We start from the raw sequence: 19,656 nt of genomic DNA on the forward strand, positions 1-19,656 counted from the left end.
CTGGGTCCTTTTGGCTTGGTAAATTATGATAATTGGATCTTATTGCCATTAACAATGGGGGAGGGGACTGTGATTTCTGAGCTGTGATGTCATTGGTGGAGGGGAGATCAATGTGAGAAGCCCTCTTCCCTTGTGCAGATATGCAAGTTTTCCATAACTTAAAGTTGCTTGGATACTGAGAGATAAAATGACTTGAATCATATATCAAAGGGAAAACTTTATCCCAAGTCTTCCAAACTCCATTCCACACTGCCTTTCACTATTAACAAAATTGCATTATTATCTTTTATCCTCAGTGCTGGGAAAGAGGGAAGGAGGGGGAAGGCAGAGAGATGTCCAAAGAGCCAGGTTTTATCTCTGCTTTTAAATTTCTTAATTTCTGAGGGTCCCGAGGTTTTATAACAAATCACATCTTTCCCTTTATCCTTCGTTTAAAAGCCACCGAATTTTGGCTTTTGGTTTCTTTTTCGTGTGTGTGTGTGTGTGTGTGTGTGTGTGTGTGTGTGTGTGTGTGTGTGTTTAGAGGGTGAAATGATGACGTGGGGGAAAAAAGAAGCGAGTCCTGTGGGAAGAGAGGATGACTTACAGTATGTATTTATTTATTCGCAACTCCTCGTTCCCGCCTCCACCCTCCTCCCTTTCACCCCTCCACCCTTGGGGGCCGGTGTCGCACGAAACCTCTAGAGGGAGTCTATTCCCCCCTCTTATCTCCACCCCCCTCCTCCCCTTCCACAGTTCCAGCTCCTCCTCTTTCTCCACCTCTTGTCCCTTACCTCCTTCCCTAGGGCTACAGGGAGGTGGTGGCTAGGTTCCTTTAAGGCAGACTCAGCCGCTGGTTCCCCCCCCCCCCCCCGGGGGCACTGTCTCTTTAAAAGGCTGTATCTTGTCCAGCAGCTGCTCGGGGGCGGGGTGGGGGGGCGATGACCATTGTTTCTGGCCGGGGAGATTCAGCCCCCTCCCCTTCTCCTCCTTCTCCGCCCTTCCCCCTCCTCCCTCTTCCTCCTCTCCACCCCTCTCTCCCTCTCCCTCTCCCTCTCGGGCTCTGAGGCTGAGAGAGAGCGCGCGGCGTCGGAGACGCGGAGCTCTATGTAGGCTCTTGCCCGCTGCATTGGTGCACCCGCCTCCCGGGCACACGCACACCTACCTAGATTTAATTGGCAATTAAACTAGTGGTGGGGGAAAGAAAAGAAAGGCAGGAGGACAAGATGGCTGAGCTAGGCAGTAAGGGAGTGACCGCGGGGAAAATAGCCAGCAACGTGCAGAAGAAACTCACCCGTGCGCAGGAAAAGGTAAAGGATGCGCTGGGGGTGGGGGGGTGGGGAATGTGGAGCGGGGAGCCGGGGTAGGGAAGCTCTTGCAAGTGGGGTGGGGACGGGCAGTGTTCCTTAATCCTAGTCATCCTCTCACGTCCTTTAGACTAACAGCAACCAGGGCTGTCATTGCAGTGTGATGTGTGTGTATGTATGTATGTATGTGTATGTGTTGGGGTGGGGGTGGGAGGGCACCAGCAGAGAGGCTTTAGAGGCTTTGATGTCTTCCTCGATACCAAAGCAGCAGTCTTAGCTAGGCTCAATGTATCTGTGTGTATGGGCATGAGTACCTGTCATTTTGAAAGACCCCTCATACATTCCCTATTTGCCCTTCATGTTACATTTTACCCCAATCCAGTCCTGTCATGGTAGTAACGGAGCGTTTAGGGTACCTGCACCCTCTGCACCCTTGGCTCCAGGAACCCCCTGGAGGGGGGTGGGGCGAGGAGCAGGACACCATATGGCCAGGCACCAGAGAGCTTTGGGCACCGGACTGACCCAATCCGTCATCCCTGATCTTTCCCTAAATCTTAAATCCTTTCCCTGTCCCTGAGGGTTGCAGCTCTTTCCTCTTCCCAGCCCTTGCAGTGTCCCCCAAAACATTCTCTATGGATGTTTTAGCTTTATGTTGTCCTTGGGGGCCCTGTCATCTGATTCCTTTTGGGGGAATCCCTGAAACCTCCACTGGGAGGGAGAGTCAAGGAGAGGGGGGAAGAGTGATGAATGATGACAAGCTGTGGCCCCCAGCCCCGTGAGGGCAGAAGGATCTGGCACCAGGGTAAATAGATAGATTTCAGGAAAACATAAATTCTAGGTGGGCACACCAATCCTTTTAGCCTCAGAATGATATTCACAGTGGCTATAGCGATGGAGGAAGACGGGAGCTCCCTCTTGTAGAGTCCACATTTAAGGATTTCCCCAACCATCTCCATTTATTCAGAATAATTTTTTCAGTATCCAGAGGCATGATGGTACTCTAGCCTTGCACTCACTAAATCTTTCTCTCCTTTTTTTCTCGAAACATCTTTCTAAGCTTCGGTTAATAGAGAAATCCTGTACCTCTATAGTTGTGTCTGGGACTTATCGTTTTCCCCCTAGTTTTCTTAAAACGGAGGATTGTGCAGCTGAGTATATGGGGTGTGGGGGGGGAGGGAAATCCCGGATATTTCTTTCCATATATTGTATGATCCCATCTCTAAATAAGAAGTATCTTTTCTGGGGCTATTAAAACTACTTTGAGAAAGGTTCCCTTCTCAACATCAACCAAGCTATCCAAATGGGAGGGAGTTGATGGCCCACACTTTGGAGGGAAAGAGAGGGAAAGAGTAGAACGGGTTTTTGGTGTGGCAAACGGGGGATTGGAGATGCCTCCTGGGCAGAAGGATTCAAGGTTCTGATTGAGGGGTTTCTGGGCATTCGGCGATAAGAAGGGAAGCAAGGATAAATGCCTTTATGGTAAAGAATGGGAAACTGAAAAGCTGTACAGGCCACTGAAAAAACTGCTGACTCTTGGAAGTCTATGACACACCCTGACCCTGTTCTGCTCTATGCTCCTAGATCCTTACTGTTTGTGTCTGAGGGTCCTTGGAGAAGTAGACACCCCTCTGGAGGGAATAGATGTGTCCTAGCTGGAGTGGGAGGTAGGGGTTTCCCCATTGCCCTGGCTGAACTACATTCAAATTTCATCCACTGGCAGGGGCCATACTGAGGAGAGGGAAGGAAATCCAAGGATTGGTGGGTGGGGGTATGTGCATATGTGTGTGTGTTCCATTCCAGGCTACCTCCTGGATTTACAGAATTTGGATCAGGGCTGCCTCTGACGCAACTTCCCATTGTCGGCTTTGACTCTGAAATCCTGAGAATGCAGAATCTGGCCCTAGGATCTTTGGGAAGAGATCTGGACTCCCCTTCTCCATTTCCCTCCCCTCCTTGGAAGGATTTTCTCTTCTCCTCTACCCTCATTTCCATCTCCCACCAGGAGGGGAATCTCTGCTAGCTTGTCTGTAAGGACTGAAGGCCTAATATGAAATCAAGCCCCTTCACCATCTGGGGTCTCCTCTTCACAGCCAATTGGTTGTTAAGGTTTATATACAAATGACTTTTGCAGCTGAGGCCATTGTGGCTCCCTGACTTGTCTTGAAGTCTTTGCTCCCCAGGGATATTCTTTGGCCATATGATTTAAGGGTGGGAATAGCATTATCTCTGTTTATTTTCTTCCCTCCTTGCATGATTTATTTCTTTTGCACATGCTTTTCCAAGAAGGGAGATCACTGAGTGAGTGTATTTTGGGGAGGGGTGTTAGGCAGGGAGGGGTATGTGAATGTGTGTGTGTGTATTTTTCTGTGTTTCAGAGCTATGCAGACTGCAAATCTGGCCTCTAATTACCCCCTCCCCCAACTGATGGGGGGATTAATGTGTTTATAGAAAGCTATTGTTAGCCTGGAAGGCCTTGACTCATCCATCCCACTAGTGGGAGTGGGGAACACATAAGACCTGCTAGGAGAGGCTGGCTTCTCTTTTTCACCAGCCTTGAAGCCTCCATTTCTACCTGTCAGATAGCACCCTACGCCAGATTATTGGGTGTTTCAGTAGATGCACTGATACTGATAGTCACTTTGTTGAGCCAGATCCTTCCTCTTCTGAGCGAGGGCCAGAGGAATTGTCAAGTTCTGTCCCTTTAGCCTTTGCCTCCTCCACGTCTTTTCAGATGGGGTTGACCAACCTTTGCTTTCATTAATAATCCTCTGCAGCATATATAACCTTTTTTAGTGGAGGCAAATATTGTGTTCTATAGATAGGGGTTATACATGTTAGCATTCTCTCCCCACCTCTAATTCTTCTATTCTCTTCCCTCTTTCTGACCTTGTTTGGCTTTCAGAGGCTGGACGGTCTACCAACTGGCCAGTAGTGGTTAGCTTAGATTGTCAGAAAGGCTGGTAAGTGGGTATGTACTCCCTTCAAACCTCTACCCCTGCAAAACCCAAAAATTAACCCCCTAAAACAACAGCAGCAACAAACTCTTCAGAACCATGAGATGGAGCTAGGAGCTGAATAGAATGCTGAACAATTCACTGTTTGAATTGGAGGTGATCTGTCATTGAAAAGCTAAGGAGGTGATGCTCACCTGACTTTGCTTTCTTTCCACTGGTGAAAAGGTGGGAGATAGGGAACAGTTCTGATACATCTTCTCTATTCAACCAAAAGATAGATTTAATAGGAACTCTGGGCAGGGTTCCAAGAATATAGTGTTTTCCTACCTCCATTCTCTTACCCTTTCTGTTTGTCCAAAATGAATTTTTCTGTGATCTCCCCAGTAGTAACCTCCCCCTCTTCTAAATTCCTCTAGCTAGTTCTTACTTTTATGAGAGATGGTATGACATAGACAAAAGAACACCAGGTCAGGGGGCAGAATCTCTCTCCTTTACCTATATATAAATGACATTCTGTGCATGTCACAAAATCATAGAAATTTTGAATTCAAAGAGACCTAAGTTACCAGTTTTTATAATTGGCGCTTACACAAGAATCCTCCTTCCACTAAGTGATCACCCAACTGTTTCTGTAAGATTTCTACCTAGAAGAATATGACATCTCAGGGCCATTGTGAAGATCAAATGGAATTAATGTATGTAAAGCATTTTGCAGACCTTAGAAGTGCTTTATCAGTGTCAGCTATTATTATGGTCCTAATGATTCTACTTTGAGGGACAGTGCTTTTCACTTCTAGACATTTCAAATTATTAGGAAACACTTGGATGTGTGAATAGAGGCTAACAGGTGGTACTTCTCATAGAGCTCTTGGTTTAGAGTCAAGAAAACCTGAGTTCAAAAATGACCTTGGATGCTTACTAGTTTTGTGATTTGGGGCACTGTTTTCCTCAGTTTCCTCAGCTGTAAAAAAAAAAAAAAGCCTGGCACAGTACATGGCATGAAGTAGGCACTATGTAAATGCTTATTCCTTTCTTTCCCTCCCTCCTGAATATATTAACAAAGGAATCTGGCCTCTCATCCTTATTCTCTCCACCTTTTTTCACCTACAAATTCAGATTGAAACCACAGTTTCAATTCCTTATAAGATTCCTCATAAGATAAAATATATTTAAATGTGGATGGCCCTGGATGCCAAGTTAAAGAACTTGATCCTGAAGACAATGGGAAGTATCCCCAGTTTTTGAGCATGAAAATTATCTGTCAATAAGTAAAGGAAGGAACAGAATATATTGCAAAACAAATATTTTCAGACTTTTTTTAAGGATCTGGAAGTTGGGTGCTTAGAGTTCCATTTCAAATGAAAAGTTTATTGGAAAGAGTTCTGGACTTAATGATGTACCAGCTCTTCTTCCAATTACTATGGTCAAATCACTTCAGCCCTCTGAACCTCTGTATCCTCATCTGTAAAATGGGAATAATCATAACCAAGCCTTTTGCCTTCTAGATTTGTGGTGAGGAAAATGCCTCAGAACTTGTAAAGTTCAATATATTGTTACAAATTACCCTGGACAAGCAACAGTCTACCAGATGCTTTCATATTTATTGTGTGTTTTTTTTAATGTTTTTTGTTCAAGAGACCATTTTCTAGGATTAAAATGATTTTGTTTTTGTAATTAAGTAAAAGTACTGTGATTTAAAACATTTGGATAACTCTAGTAGCAGACAGACTGATGAGATGATTTGTATTTATTTCATACTGCTCTCACATAGTTTTTATTTCTTCCTATAGGTCTCTATATTTTGGGAGTCTTTCATTCCACATGGTTTGGATATTTATGAGTATTGAGCCTATAGATATCTATTTAAAATGCTATTTTAAATTTTAAAGTAAAGGAGGGACAATGGCATAATTAGTCAGTTATTTGTCCTTTTTCATTTGGAAGAGGAATGGTGACATGGTGGGGTGTTGTCTTGCCTTGCTTGTGAATTGGATTTAGGTGAGATAGAGTTACATAGTGTTGTCAGCTCCACCTTCTCCTCCAGAGTCATCAAATTCCAGTGGTAAGACAAAAGTCAGGGTGATTGGTGATGGTTGGAGATACAGTGGATGACTTTGGCATCTTCTTTTTTAAAGATACTTTGTTTTCCCAATTACATATAATAACAATTTTCAGATACATTTTCTGAAATTATAAGATCCAAAGACCTTGGCATGATGCCTGACCTAACTGTTAAGGGCTCCATAGAGCCTGCTTCAATGTCTTTGTGGCCATTGAAACAAATTGTTCTTATCCACCTTTTTCAGAGGGGCTTTCACATGCTTGAGATAGACATCCCCCTAACTCAATGGATGGATTTTAAGTCCTACCATTTACCTTTAATCTGGTTTATTCCATCTCCCTAGATAGTTTTACTGGGTATGTTCACTGTACATGTTACTGCTTCTTGGAGCCACAGGTGAGAGTAGGGTGAAAGGTGGACATGAAAGGTGGAAGAGCAGCCCTGAAAAGGGCTCAGGAAATTCTCACTACAGAGGTGCTAGTCCTCCTCGGACACCCCCCCTCCCCCAGATTAGGGATGTTAGATTTAGGTATGTTAGATAGATTTAGGATGTTAAACTATGTAGCCTAACTCTTCCCCCACAAAACTTGAGCTGTAGAAATTCAGAAAGTTGCCCAAGGTCACTCAGATTGAGTCAGAAACCTCTGTCCTCTGTCTCCAAATCTAATTCTCAGTTAGGCAACACTGTGTATGACACATGCAGGGTCTCAGATTCTTCATTACAAAATGAAGAGGTGGGCTAGATCAGGGAATTCTCAAACATTTTTGATCTCTGTATTCTTGGGCTTTTCAGTATATCTCTCACAATGAAAGGAAATAAATTCTAGTTTTTTATATATCTGCATGTAAGAAATAAAAAGATTAGTTTTTTATTTTCCAAGAGCACACCACAATTTTGTGAATTCATTCATTGGAAGATAATAGAAAATTTGCTTAGTAACCTTCATAAACTCTGCAGGACCATGTACCCCAGGGTTGGAACCTTTGGATTTTTTTGGTCTTTGAGGCTCTTCCTAAGTTGGAATCCTATGCTCCTAAAAATGGGATGTTTTAAAAATCAAACCAAAAACTTACTGATTATTTCTAGGGATTAGGATTTTAGGGCCATTGCAAACTGTGCTTCCTTCTGATTATTTCCACTTTATTCTACTTATAGCTTACCTTGTTTTATTCCTCACCCCGATTTCTGCTCCATCCATATACTATTCCCAATACTTGATGCTGTAAGTCTTGGTGCCTTTATTTGTTGTCTTCCTTCTGTAGAATGCTCTCTCCCCAAAGCTCCATATTTGGAAGAAGTCTTTCCTGCCCTAAAGCTATAAGTTTCTTTCCTTCTTAGGTTTTCCATCCATCTATTCTGCATGTCTCTTGTATTGATCTACCTACATGTTATTTCCCTCATTAAACTATTGGCTCCTTGAGGGCAGGGATTGTCTTTGCTTTTCATTGTATCCCCAGTGCTTAACACAGTACCTGGCACCTAGTAAATGCTTAACAAACACTTATTTTTTAGAAATTTAAATTAAATTAAAATTTTTTACTTAATACATTTTCCTGACATTTTGTGATCCATGTTCTCTCCCTCTCTCCTTCCAACACCCCCAAGACATCAGGTAATATGATACAGGTTATTTATATATATGTACATATATATTATCATGCAATCCATATTTCCATGTTCATCATTTTGTGAAAGAAGATACATCTCATACTAGAGAAAAAAATTTATGGAAAAAGTAAAGTGAAGAATGGTATGCTTCAGGCTGTGTTTAGACTCTTGTTAGTTCATACTATGATGGTGGGTAAAGCACTTGTTTACTGGCAATTTTTGAAACAAGAAAATGGTTAGAGGAATCAACTGACACAGAGAGCAGTTTAATATTTTTGACATTTTTTGGACATTTTTAAAAACATTTTTGTTCCCATCTTTGTAGAAGGAAGACTGTTTCATCATCTCTTCTCCGTTATCTAGATTGGTCATTATAATTAATTGTTAATTAACTTGAGTTTTAGTGGTTTTATTTCATTATTGCTATCATTATGTTTACTGTTTTCCTAGTTTGCTTACCTCATTTGCATCAGTTTTTAGGCTTTCCTGTGTTTCTCGGAATTCTTCATTGGTAATTATTTTTAACAGCTTAATATTATTCCATTATACTCATGTACCACACTTTGCTTAGTTAATCATTCCCCAAATGATGGGCATCCACTTTATTTCCAGGGATTTTTTCTTGTTACTACAAAAAATGTTTCTTTGAATATTGGAATATGTAGAGTTTTTGTTTCTGTCTTTGATCTCCTTAGAGTAGATGCCCAACAGTAGAATTGATAGGTCAAAGGATACAATAATTTAGTAACTTTTCTTGAATAATTCCAAATTGCTTTATGGAATTGTTGAATTAACTCTTGGTTGCTGGGTGGGTTTTTAAAATGCTAATTTTAGGAATTTAATGAATGCTTCTTATCTTTCTATCACATTACTTTCTGAATATATTCCTCTTTCCTTCCTTTTACTCTCTTCACTATCTGGCAAGACTTACCAAAAAAAAAAGCAGCATTCCCCCGCCTTACCGATGGTAGCCAATAGCACATGTGACATTCCACAGCTTGGGTTAGCTTTTGTAAAATATTTCCAACTTCTGGACAGATATTTTCATTTTGATATTCTGGTGGTACCTCAGACTCAACAGGTCTAAAGCAGAGCTTCATCACCTTCCCCACAGAACTTACCTCTCTGCTGAACATTTCTATTTCTGGGGAGGGTAATAGCATTCTTCAATTTATTCAGACTCATAAGGTGAAGTAGTCACCATTGGCTCTTTCCTCTCTCTTACCTCACATACTTCAATCATAGCTAAGCCTTTTTGAATCTGCCTTCCATCTGTCTCCTCTTCACTCACATGGCTGCTCACTTATTACCCTAATTCAGACCTCTCATTGACTTTTGCTTGGACTGTTGTCAGACTCTTCTATTTGATTCTCTGTGCTTTCTCTCTCTCCTCTCTGATTCATCCTCCAATCATTGTCAAAATAATCTTTCTTAGGCACATATGGGGCAGCTAGGTCATGCAGTGGACAGAGTGCCAGATCTAGAATCAGGAAGACTCATGAGTTCAAATCTGGCCTCAGACACTAGCTATGTGACTCTAGAATTAGAATGATTTCAACTAGTTTTTTAGTTGATTCTCTAAGTAGACCATCATATCTTCTGCGCAGAGTGATAGCTTGGTCTCCTCATTGCCTACTTTAATCCCTTCAATTTCTTTTTCTTCTCTAATTGCTACTGCTAGCATTTCTAGTACAATTAAATAATAGTGATAATGGACATCTTTGCTTCACTCCTGATCTTATTGGGAAGGCTTCCAACTTATCCCCATTGCAGATGGTACTTGATGGTTTTAGAGAGTTACTACTTATTTTAAGGAAAGACTCATTTATTCCTATGCTTTTTGGTGTTTTTAATAGGATTTGGTATTGTATTTTGTCAAAGGTTTTTTTCTGCATCTGTTGAGATAATCATGTGATTTCTGTTAGCTTCATTTATTTATTTATTATATTTATGTATTATTTATTTAATTCTGCTGATGGTTTTCCTAATATTAACCCATCCTTGTATTCCTGATATAAATCCCACTCAGTCATAGTGAATGATCCTTGTGATATATTGCTGTAGTCTCTTTGCTAGTATCTTATTTAAGATTTTTTGCATTGATATTCATTAAGGAAATTTAGCAGTATGACTCTAGGCAAGTCCCTTAAGCATGTTTACTTCAGTTTCCTCATTTGCAAAATGAGCTAGAGAAGGAAATAGTAAACCACTCCAATATCTTTGCCAAGGATCCCCCCTACTCTCCCACAAAGGGTCACAAGGAGTTGGACACAACTGAAAAAAAGACTGAACAACAAAAGGCACATATTGGATCATGCACCCTCCTGCTCAGAAACCTACAGAAGCTTCTTGTTGTCTTCAGGGTAAAATTTAAACATCTCAGCAAAATGCAGTGTGGTGGAGTAATGGATAGAATACTTGACTTAAAGTCAGGAAGACCTGAATTCAAATTTAGCCTTTGACATTTACTAGCTGTGTGTCCCAGGACAGGTCACATCATCAATATGCTTCATCTTCCTTATCTATAAACTAGGGATAATTATAGTATTTACATTTCAAATTTGTTGTGAGGGTCACATGGAATAACATAAAAACAAATTTGCAAACTTTAAACAATTATGTGAAAAGCTATTTATTTTTATGACTCTGAAAGTCCTTTGTAATTTGGCACCAGTTTGCCTTTCTAGTCATTTCTTGTTACTTTCCTTCCTACGTTGTATATTCCAGTCAAACTGGACCAGTCTTCAAATTCAACATTCCATCTGCCGATTTGGTGAGTAGGTCAGCCGTCTTGACTTCACATTTCTCATCTCCCTCTTGAAATCCTTATCTTCTTTCTAGGCTCAGCTCAAGTGCCCCCTCCTCAGCTAAGGCTCCCCTGATTTCTCCAATCTTCCTTTCTCATATTAAACTTTCCTGTAGACATGCTGTATCTTCCGGTGGAATGTAATCACTTTGAAGACAGAGACTGGCTCGGAATTGTACTTGTATCCCTAGAAACTACCTTAGAAATTGCAATTAGATGTTTGATAACTTAAAATCATATATTGTAGTGAAGGGCACTAGGAGAGACTGAAGTGTATGTGGTCTTCCTTTTGGTGTGAGGTCCAACTGGGTTTAATCAAATGACTTCTTGCAGAGGAGCTGTAGAGAGATGTTTATATATCCTTTGAAAGAGAATAGAAAGAGAGCAAAGTGGCCTGTGGAACTTTCAGTTGACTTTTGATCCAGGTTGACATAATTTTGTGTACCAATGGCCTGTGAAGACCTTACTTGGGTTTGATACTCTCCATCACAATTTGTGTTTACTTTTTTTTTTTTGAGGTTTATCTGTCTATTTAATTAAAATTAAATTTTATTTTATTTTCATTTTCAGATTTCTGTCTCTTACCTCACTCCTACCCCACCCATTGAGAAAGTTAAAAATACAAGGAAGTCAGGGAAAATATGTTCACTAAAATATGTTCACAAAATATGTTCTGAAGCCCTTGACCCAACCTATTTAATCTCAGAGAGAAAGTAGTTGGAGAAAACTTGTGCCTCAGGAAATTTCTGGTGGAAATTGTTGGTGTCACTGTTTTATCTAGATTCTTCCTCCTTTTTAGGTTTTCTTTTCCCTGCATTCTCCATTTTGCTAGCTGTCAATTTCCTTAATTTTCTAAAGGGAAAAAACACTAAACTGAGAGTGAGGAGATTTGAGTTCTAGTCCTTGCTTTATCATTTTGGAAACATGTAGCAATTAATTGATTGACTTCATGAACTATGTTTACTTATTATGTGGAAAAGATGGCCTTGCAGTTAGGAAGATCTTAATTTAAACCTTGACTGATGCATACTAATTTGATGACTAAAAGCAAGTTGCTTAATTTTTTAATGTCTAAGGCAACTTTTTAAGACTAAATTGCTGATACATTGTAGATCTAGATTGGGGAAGAAAGTTTCCATACTAGCAATTCCTTTTAAAAACCATGAAAGTGGAAGGTAGGATGAGACCTTTGAAAACGGGAACTATTATCTGTTTTATCTGTCTCTCTACCATCCATCCATTCATTCATTTATCTTTTTATCTCCTTCGGTTCATAAAAGAGTTTATTGCACATAAAAAGACAATAAATTTTTTTTTGGCTGGTTGGATAAATGAATGAATGCTCTGCTGATATCACAGGATGATTTCTGAGGATCAGTTAAGTTGTCCAGGCTTTGTGAAGGGCCTGCTGTTTCTAGGATTTCATTGGCTTTAATCATTTTTACTTGGATGGCACTTTTATGTTTCTCTCAATTTCTTACATTTTCCCTTGTATTCCTTCATCTTTTCTTCTTTCTATAACCTTAGCCCTTCATCTATAAAATGGAAGGATTAGGAGTGATTCAAATAGAATAAGAATAGAAAAATATGGAAATAAAATTGAACTCTACATTATGATTGAAACTGGATTTCTGACTTGGGCCCCAATGAAATTGCCATAGACAGGTAAGACTTTTTCCTGGTTTGGGATGCTTCACAGCTTCCCTCCATTTTCTTATATGTTGCAGAGTCCTTCTAAGTCAGGAGTGTTGTTCTTTGTCTCTGGTCTAAATTGTTCCTGCTTATCATCAGGCTATTTCCATATTTTGGCCCCTGGGGGAGATGGAGAACAATGGATTACCCTGTCTTCTCTCTGGAATAGAGGAGAATTTTTCAATTCAACCAATTTATACCAAGTATTTACTGTCATCTAGACCCAGCAAGAGCTGAGGTACTTTGATTGGATCTGTCTTTTTCTGAATGAAGTTTTGAGAATTACTTTTTTTTCAACTATAAAGATGAGCTATGAAATCATCATCACAAGTACAAGATAGAGGAGTCTTGGCTAGATTATAATCATCCAAAAAAAAAAAAGATTTGGGAAATTTTAGTGACTTGCAAACTCAATATGACTCAATTCCCTCAAAAATTTTCTTGTATGTTGCAGGGTCCTTCCCAATCAGGACTCTGGCCCAGGAAGTTAAAAGTTAATTTTGTTTTTGGCCACATTAAGAGAGGTATGGAGTCCACATGAAAGATAATCTCAATTGTTGGAAGATGGAAGATCAGTAACATTCTGTTCTGAGTGCCACATTTTAGAAAAGGCATTGATAATCAATAAACATTTAGTAAGTGCTAGTAATAGAGATATAGAGATAAAAATGAGGCAGTCCTTGTCCTCAAAAAAATCTCATATTCTATCACTAATAAGGTGAAAAGTGGCTAGAAGATGGCAACCAGGATGGCAAAAGACCTCAGTCATTCTCCACGGAAGCTAGGTTGAAGGAAATCAGGATGTTTAGCCTGGAAAAGGACAAGATTCATGGGAAACATGACTACTGTCCTCATTTACTGAGTTCTTATTCCGCACCCCATTTTTTTTCCTTTTTGTATCACAGACACAATTTTTAAAAATTCACTCCTTTGGCAATGAAACCTAGGGGCCACTTCTTAGAGGTAAATTGAAGATAACAATGTACTTTGTATCTATCCAGGTTAACAGACCTCTTAGGAGTCTGTGAACCCCAGATTAAAAGCATCTGATTTAGTCAACTAAGTACAGGGGATACAAAGAAAGTTAAAAGTATAATCCCCACCCCTAAGTCACTCACCTTCTAATAGGGCAGGCAGTGTGGAAATAGCAATATATAAAAGATGTTTGAGGAGCTGGTGTGTGGAAAAGTGATTAGATTTACTCTACTTGACCCCTGAGGGAAGAACTCAGAGCAGTGGGGGGAGGAAGGAAAGGGAAGTTACATAGAAGCAGATTTCATGATTTTGAATGTGAAGGAAAATCTTCCTAACAAGTAGAGTTACTGAAAGTGAATGAAAGTTGAATTATTGGAAAGGCTGCTGGTTGGCTGGAGGTAGGAGTTTCCCCCCTCCCAAGAGTTCTCTGAGTAAGATTCTGATTCTGTGATTCCCTGAAGGTTTTCATTTGTTGGACCATCAGCATTTGTACTTTTATGTTTGTTTTTAAAAAACATACCTTCTGTCAGAATTGCCTTTTAAGATTAACAGTGGAAGGAAAAAGCTTTTATAAAACCTTAAATTAATAAAGAACCAGGCAGAAAGACTTTGTAATTTAGTGAACGGAGCTGAGCCTCTGGGGAAGCAGATTCAGTTTCCTCTAAAGTTTTTACCTTTGATATAATATGTGACCTTGGGCAAATTGCCTCTCCTCTCTGGGTGGCCTGAGTTGCCCCCCCCCCCCCCCAATTTGTATGGTGACTGAAGAGCTCTGGGAATTATGAGAGGACTTTGGGACGACTCAGGTAAAAGCAATATGGTGGTATTGGTAGTGAATGCCAGGGTCAAGGTTGTGAACTCTGCAAACTGTCTCCAGAAGCAATCTCTGCTAACCCCATCTTTGCTGTGTTTCTAGGCTGGACCTCCCGGGGATTGCAGTGTTTGTGCAGCTGGGATGCTGGAGAAACTGGAAAGCAATTTTGTGGTTTTCACTGTGTCTGACCTGTCCGTTTTCCTTCCTTAACTCCTTTCTCTTCTTCTTACCTTTCCTCCTTTGCACCTCTCAGAATGGGCCATTGTTTCTCCCTGGGTTCTAGATGAGTATGAAATATAGAATCCAGGAGGGGGCTGATTCTGACCTATTATATGACAGTGTGGGAGTGCAGATCTAGCAGGTTTGGCCACGTGTAGTAGGCAGAATAGGATACTCTGGGATGGAATTAAAGAGGCACCCCAAATACCTCCTCTATAAAACTGTTACTATATCTGAAACCCCCTATTAATGCTTAACTCTTTGGGTCTTAAAGGCTTTCAGGACTTCTAAAATCTCCTTTTAATATGTACATAGGGTAGCTAGTTGATAGATTTACTTTGAGGGAAGAGGAATATCTTTGCCGGTCCAGAGTTTTTCTTGAGGTCTTCAGTGATTCTTTCTTGCAGAGATTTGAAAGTATATTTATCCCTGGAATGGCTTCTAGAGGTCAACTAGTACAAGCCCTTCATTTCACTGATAAGAAACTGAAGTCGAGAGAGGTGACCTGACTTGCTTAAATAGGCAGTGAATAGCAGAGACAGGTTCTCATACACCTTAGACTTTCTTCGGTACCCAAACACTATAAATGATGATGGGTAAATAGGAGAGAGACAGAGACAGATAAACAGTCTTTATCCTCCTGTCCGTGGCTTATGGAGCCATGGGGGGACAGGGTGGCCAGACACCTTCCCATAGCCAGGTCAAGGATTTTGGTCATCCATATTGAGCAATCCCTCATGCATACTGATATCATCTTCATTCCCTAGATTTTTGACATATTAAGAAAGCTGGTTTTATGCTGAGGTAAAGGGATGAGTATTAAGTGGAATTGAAGAGAAAGTAAAATACATCGGGGACCCTGAGAGAGCATTGATCACCTTTGTTTCTTTACCTATAAACTGAGAAAATTAGACAACATGATCTTTGGCTCTTTCCATTGCCCTCATTCTGTAATTCTAATGAAATAATAGATTGCAAGGGCTTATAAGCCATAGCAGAGGCATATAGGAGAGACATTTACAAATAATGGGCAAATCCAGATGCAGATCCCTCTTTGGATCCTTGGATATAATAGCCTTCTGGGAAATCCCTAGAGGAGGCAGTGTATAAATCTCTGATAGTAGCAATAGTGTATGATATAGTGTTATACAGTAGAAAAGCTTTAGAGTTGGAGGACCTGGATTCAAATCATGGCTTTGCCATTTAGTAGCTTGAGTGATTGGTAAAATTATTAAACCACTCTGGGCCTCAGTTTCCACATGTGTAATATGAAGGAGTTTATCTGGGGGCTTCTGAGTTTCTTTTTACCTCATAATCTGTGATTCCTCAGTAGAGGAAAGTTTCAAACCAGTTTTGAATCCTCCCTTGGTATTTAGCATTTCTCCTATTGCTATCTGAGTTTCTTCATTCCCACACTTCAATAGGAATCTCAGCTTCTTTCCCAGTCTGTGAATCAGTCAATATCCATTTATTAAGTGCATACTATGTGTGTCAGATAATGTATATGTTAAGCATTGGGGGTATTAGGCAAGGCAATAAGCATTTCTTAAGAGTTTACCACACCTACATGTACAAAAATATTTATAGTGACTTGTCTTTGTGGCAGTGAAAAATTGGAAATTGAAGGGATTTCCATTATTTGGGAAATGACTGAACAAGTTGTGGTATATAGTTTTAATGGAATACTATTGTGTCATAAGAAACCAAGAGCAGGACAATTTCAGAAAGACTTGGAAAGACTTGTATGAATTGATAAAAAGTGAAATGAGTGGAACCAGGAGAATATGGTATAGGATGATGGCAATATTGTGTGATAAAGGACTACTGTTAGCAGCGGTGCAAGGATTCAAGACAACCCCAAGGCACTCATGATGAAAAGTGCTATCCACAGCCACAGAAGGAACTCTCAGAATATGCATGCAGATCGAATAATGCCATTTCTTGCCTTATTTCCTTTACGGTTTTTTTCTTACATGTGAGATATATGTCTTTTACAACAGGAGAGTAGGGAAATTTATTATGTGACAACTGTGGAATAATTTAAGTTGTTTGCTCCCTGGGGAGAGGAGAGGGGAGAAAGGAGGGAATTTGAATTGCAAAAGATCAGAAAGCCATTGTTAGAAAATTGTTTCTATGTATCATTGGAAAAATAAAAGGAATAAGTTGGTTAAAAACAAAAGTGTACCATGTGGGATACTAGTTTGCTCAGTGGATATATTCAGATCTAGAGATGGAAGGTCCTGGGATCAAAAGAGCCATAGACACTTCCAAGCTATGTGACCTTTGGTAAGCCATTTAACCCTAATTGCCTAGTCTATACCCCTTTTCTGTATTGGAACAAATATACAGTATTGATTTCTAAGACAGAAGGTAAGGGTTTAAAAAAATGGAGTTTATCATTTACCAGAAACTGCTGCATGCTGGGAATACAAATACCACAATATAGTCCTTGCCTTCGAGGAACTTATATTCCAATAGGCAAAAAAAAACCCAGGAGGAGCAGGGGAAACAAAATGTAAATAACCAGGTTCCTACAAGATATATACAGAGTAGGTAGAAGATAACTGGGGAGAGGAAGGCATTAGCAACTGGAAGGGGACCACAAAAGGCCTCCTAAAAAAAGGTGAGGCTGGAGCTGAGCCTTGAAGGAAGTCAAGGAAACCAAAGGGTAGAAGAAGTGAGGTGGGCAGGCATGGGCAAACAGCCAGTGAGAATATGTAGACACAGAAGAGAGTATCATTCTCAGGGAACTGTGAAGAGTACAATTGAGTAGGATCATAGAGTTCTTGAAGGAGAGTCAAGTGGGAAAAAACTGGAAAGGTAGGAGGGGGCCAGATTATGAAGAACTTGAAAAATCTAACAGGATTTTGTATTTGATCCTGGAGGTAATAGGGAGCCAGGGGAGTTTCATGATTGGGGGGAAATAACTATACTTTTAACAAATCACCTTGACAGCTGAGTGCAGGACAGTTTGGAATTAGGAGATACTAAAGGCAGGGAGAAATCTTAGAAGACCAATGGAATAGTTTAGGAGGCAGATAAAGAAGCCTAGAAATTTTCTTTTTTTCTTTGCCTTTTCTTTTTTTTAAACCCTTACCTTCTGTCTTAAAGTTAGTATTGTATATTGGTTCCAAGGCAGAAGAATGGGAAGGGCAAGGCAATAAGGGTTAGATGACTTGCCCAGGGTCACACAGCAAAGAAGTGTCTCTGATGACAAATTTGAACCTAGGACCTCCTGTCAGGATTTTCTTACGATACCTAATCAGCAATGGATAAGAATGATTCTTGGTGTTGCTTTCTTTTCATCTACTTTTTGCTTTTCAGTTCTCATTCTTTCCCTCTGAAGTATTTTTCAGACTTTTGTGGGGTGGAGCTGGGAAAGAAGTCTTCCAAGTCTGTAGGGATGTCAGCAATGGTGAGGGAGACAATTTAGCTCACCAACAGGAACAAGATGTTGAGGAGAGGTTGCTTGGCTCACCAGAGACAGTATGACACTGGCCATGTGAATCACTGGTGATGGTTGATATTTGTGCGTCATTGCTGAATTAGAACCAAAGGTCTGGTGCCTGCCCATTGCCTTTCTGGATTTGACAGATGCTCTATACAGATGACAGACTAAGAGGACAACAGTAAACACTGGCATTACAGATGAGAATATCCTTCAGTGGCTTTTCCACCCACTCAGAGGCTCTTGCTTAACCGTAAGTCACTGGATACCAGCTCATAGAAGTATATATAGACTGTTAGAGCCAGAAAGGACCTTAGAGATGATTCTATTCATCTTAAAAAATACCCCCCCCCCCCAACAAATGAGAGAATCAGAGGCTTAGAGGGTTATAGCAAATTAGTAGCAGAGGCAGGGCTAGAACTGAGATTTTTCTGACATTTCTCCTATTGCTCCATTCTTTTTTTTGTTTTGTTTTAATAGTACCTTCTGTCTTGGAATCAATACTAAGTATTGGCAGAAGAGTGGTAAGGGCTAGGCAATGGGATTAAGTGACTTGCCCAGGGTTACACAGCTAGGAATTGTCTGAGGCCACATTTGAACCCAGAACCTTCTATCTCCAGGCCTGGCTTTCTATGTAGAAAGCCACCCACCTCCCTCTTCACCATTAATTAATGGGATGTTAGTAGTTCAATAAGCATTTATGAAGTTCCTACTGTGTATAACCATACTAATAGTACTCAGCATTTATATAGCCCTATGCGGTTTACAAAGAAATTTATTAAAACCATCTCATTTTATCTTCATGGCAATCTTGAGAAGTAGATGCTATTATTCTGATTTTGCACATGGGGAAACTGAAGCTGATACAGGTTAAGTAATTCATCTGGGGTCACACAGCTAATAATTATCTGAGGCAGGATTTGAATGCAGCTCCAATGCTTTTATCCTTGTTGTCACCCTAATTGTTCTCTGGTTGTACTACATATCTTCGATTTATGAACACTGTTCAAAAGAATCACAAGTTTAGGTAGTCTCCTAAAGACAGTAGAAAGATAAATGGTGAGTGTAAATAGGATACAGCTTATTGCCAAGGATGACACATGAAAAATGGAGTAAAACAACATTTGGGGTTTTTGAGGATTTACTACAAAAGGACACAGACAAGAATTTGGTAGGCTTAAGAGATGTCTCTCTCTCTCTCTCTCTCTCTCTCTCTCTCTCTCTCTCTCTCTCTCTCTCTCTCTCTCTCTCTCTCTCTCTCTCTTTCTTTCTCTCTTTCTCCCTCCCTCCCTGTCCCTGCCCCTGTCCCTCTCCCTCTCCCTATTTACTATTTTAAAATTATTTTAATAGCTTTAATTAACAATTTTTTAGTAGTTTTTAACATCTTTAAACTGGCCCTCAGACTTTTGGGACACCCTGTGTAGGCACTGTGTAAAGACAGTGTACTGTGCTAGAAACTGAGAATTCAAAGCCAAGATAAATAGGGAGTTCTTTTAAAAAAAATTCTTACTTTCTGTATTGATTCCAAGGCAGATAAGCTGTAAAGGCTAGGCAATGGGTGTTAAATGACTTGCCTAGGATCACACAGCTAGGAAGTATCTGAGGTCATATTTGAACCCAGGACCTCTCATCTCTGAGTCTGGCTTTCAATCCACAGAGCCACCTACCTACTCCTAAGACACTGATCTTTTAGGAGAGGCAATATGTCCTTGTAGTAGAGAAAGCAAGCTGGCCTTGGGGTCTGAAAGATCCATCTGGTTTCTGACAAGTATTATAGGCAGTGTGATCCTG

General features: G+C 40.3%; 1 protein-coding gene across 24 annotated transcripts in view; it reads left to right on the top strand.

Moving 5' to 3' along the window:
- Positions 1–450: 450 nt before the first annotated feature.
- BIN1 (bridging integrator 1) overlaps positions 451–19,656 on the top strand; it is a 140,423-nt gene continuing 121,217 nt past the window's right edge. For 23 of the 24 annotated variants that reach the window (XM_007494002.3, XM_056793712.1, XM_016433569.2 and 20 more), the window contains exon 1: positions 753–1,289. In XM_007494002.3, coding sequence (XP_007494064.1) covers positions 1,206–1,289 — 84 coding nt within the window. In that variant the 5' untranslated portion in view covers positions 753–1,205. Of the gene's footprint in view, positions 1,290–19,656 lie in introns of all 24 variants that reach the window. The other variant, XM_001366517.4, reaches the window with a different exon arrangement.

Source organism: Monodelphis domestica, chromosome 4 (genome assembly GCF_027887165.1).
Source record: "Monodelphis domestica isolate mMonDom1 chromosome 4, mMonDom1.pri, whole genome shotgun sequence".
Classification (NCBI taxonomy): Eukaryota; Metazoa; Chordata; class Mammalia; order Didelphimorphia; family Didelphidae; genus Monodelphis; species Monodelphis domestica.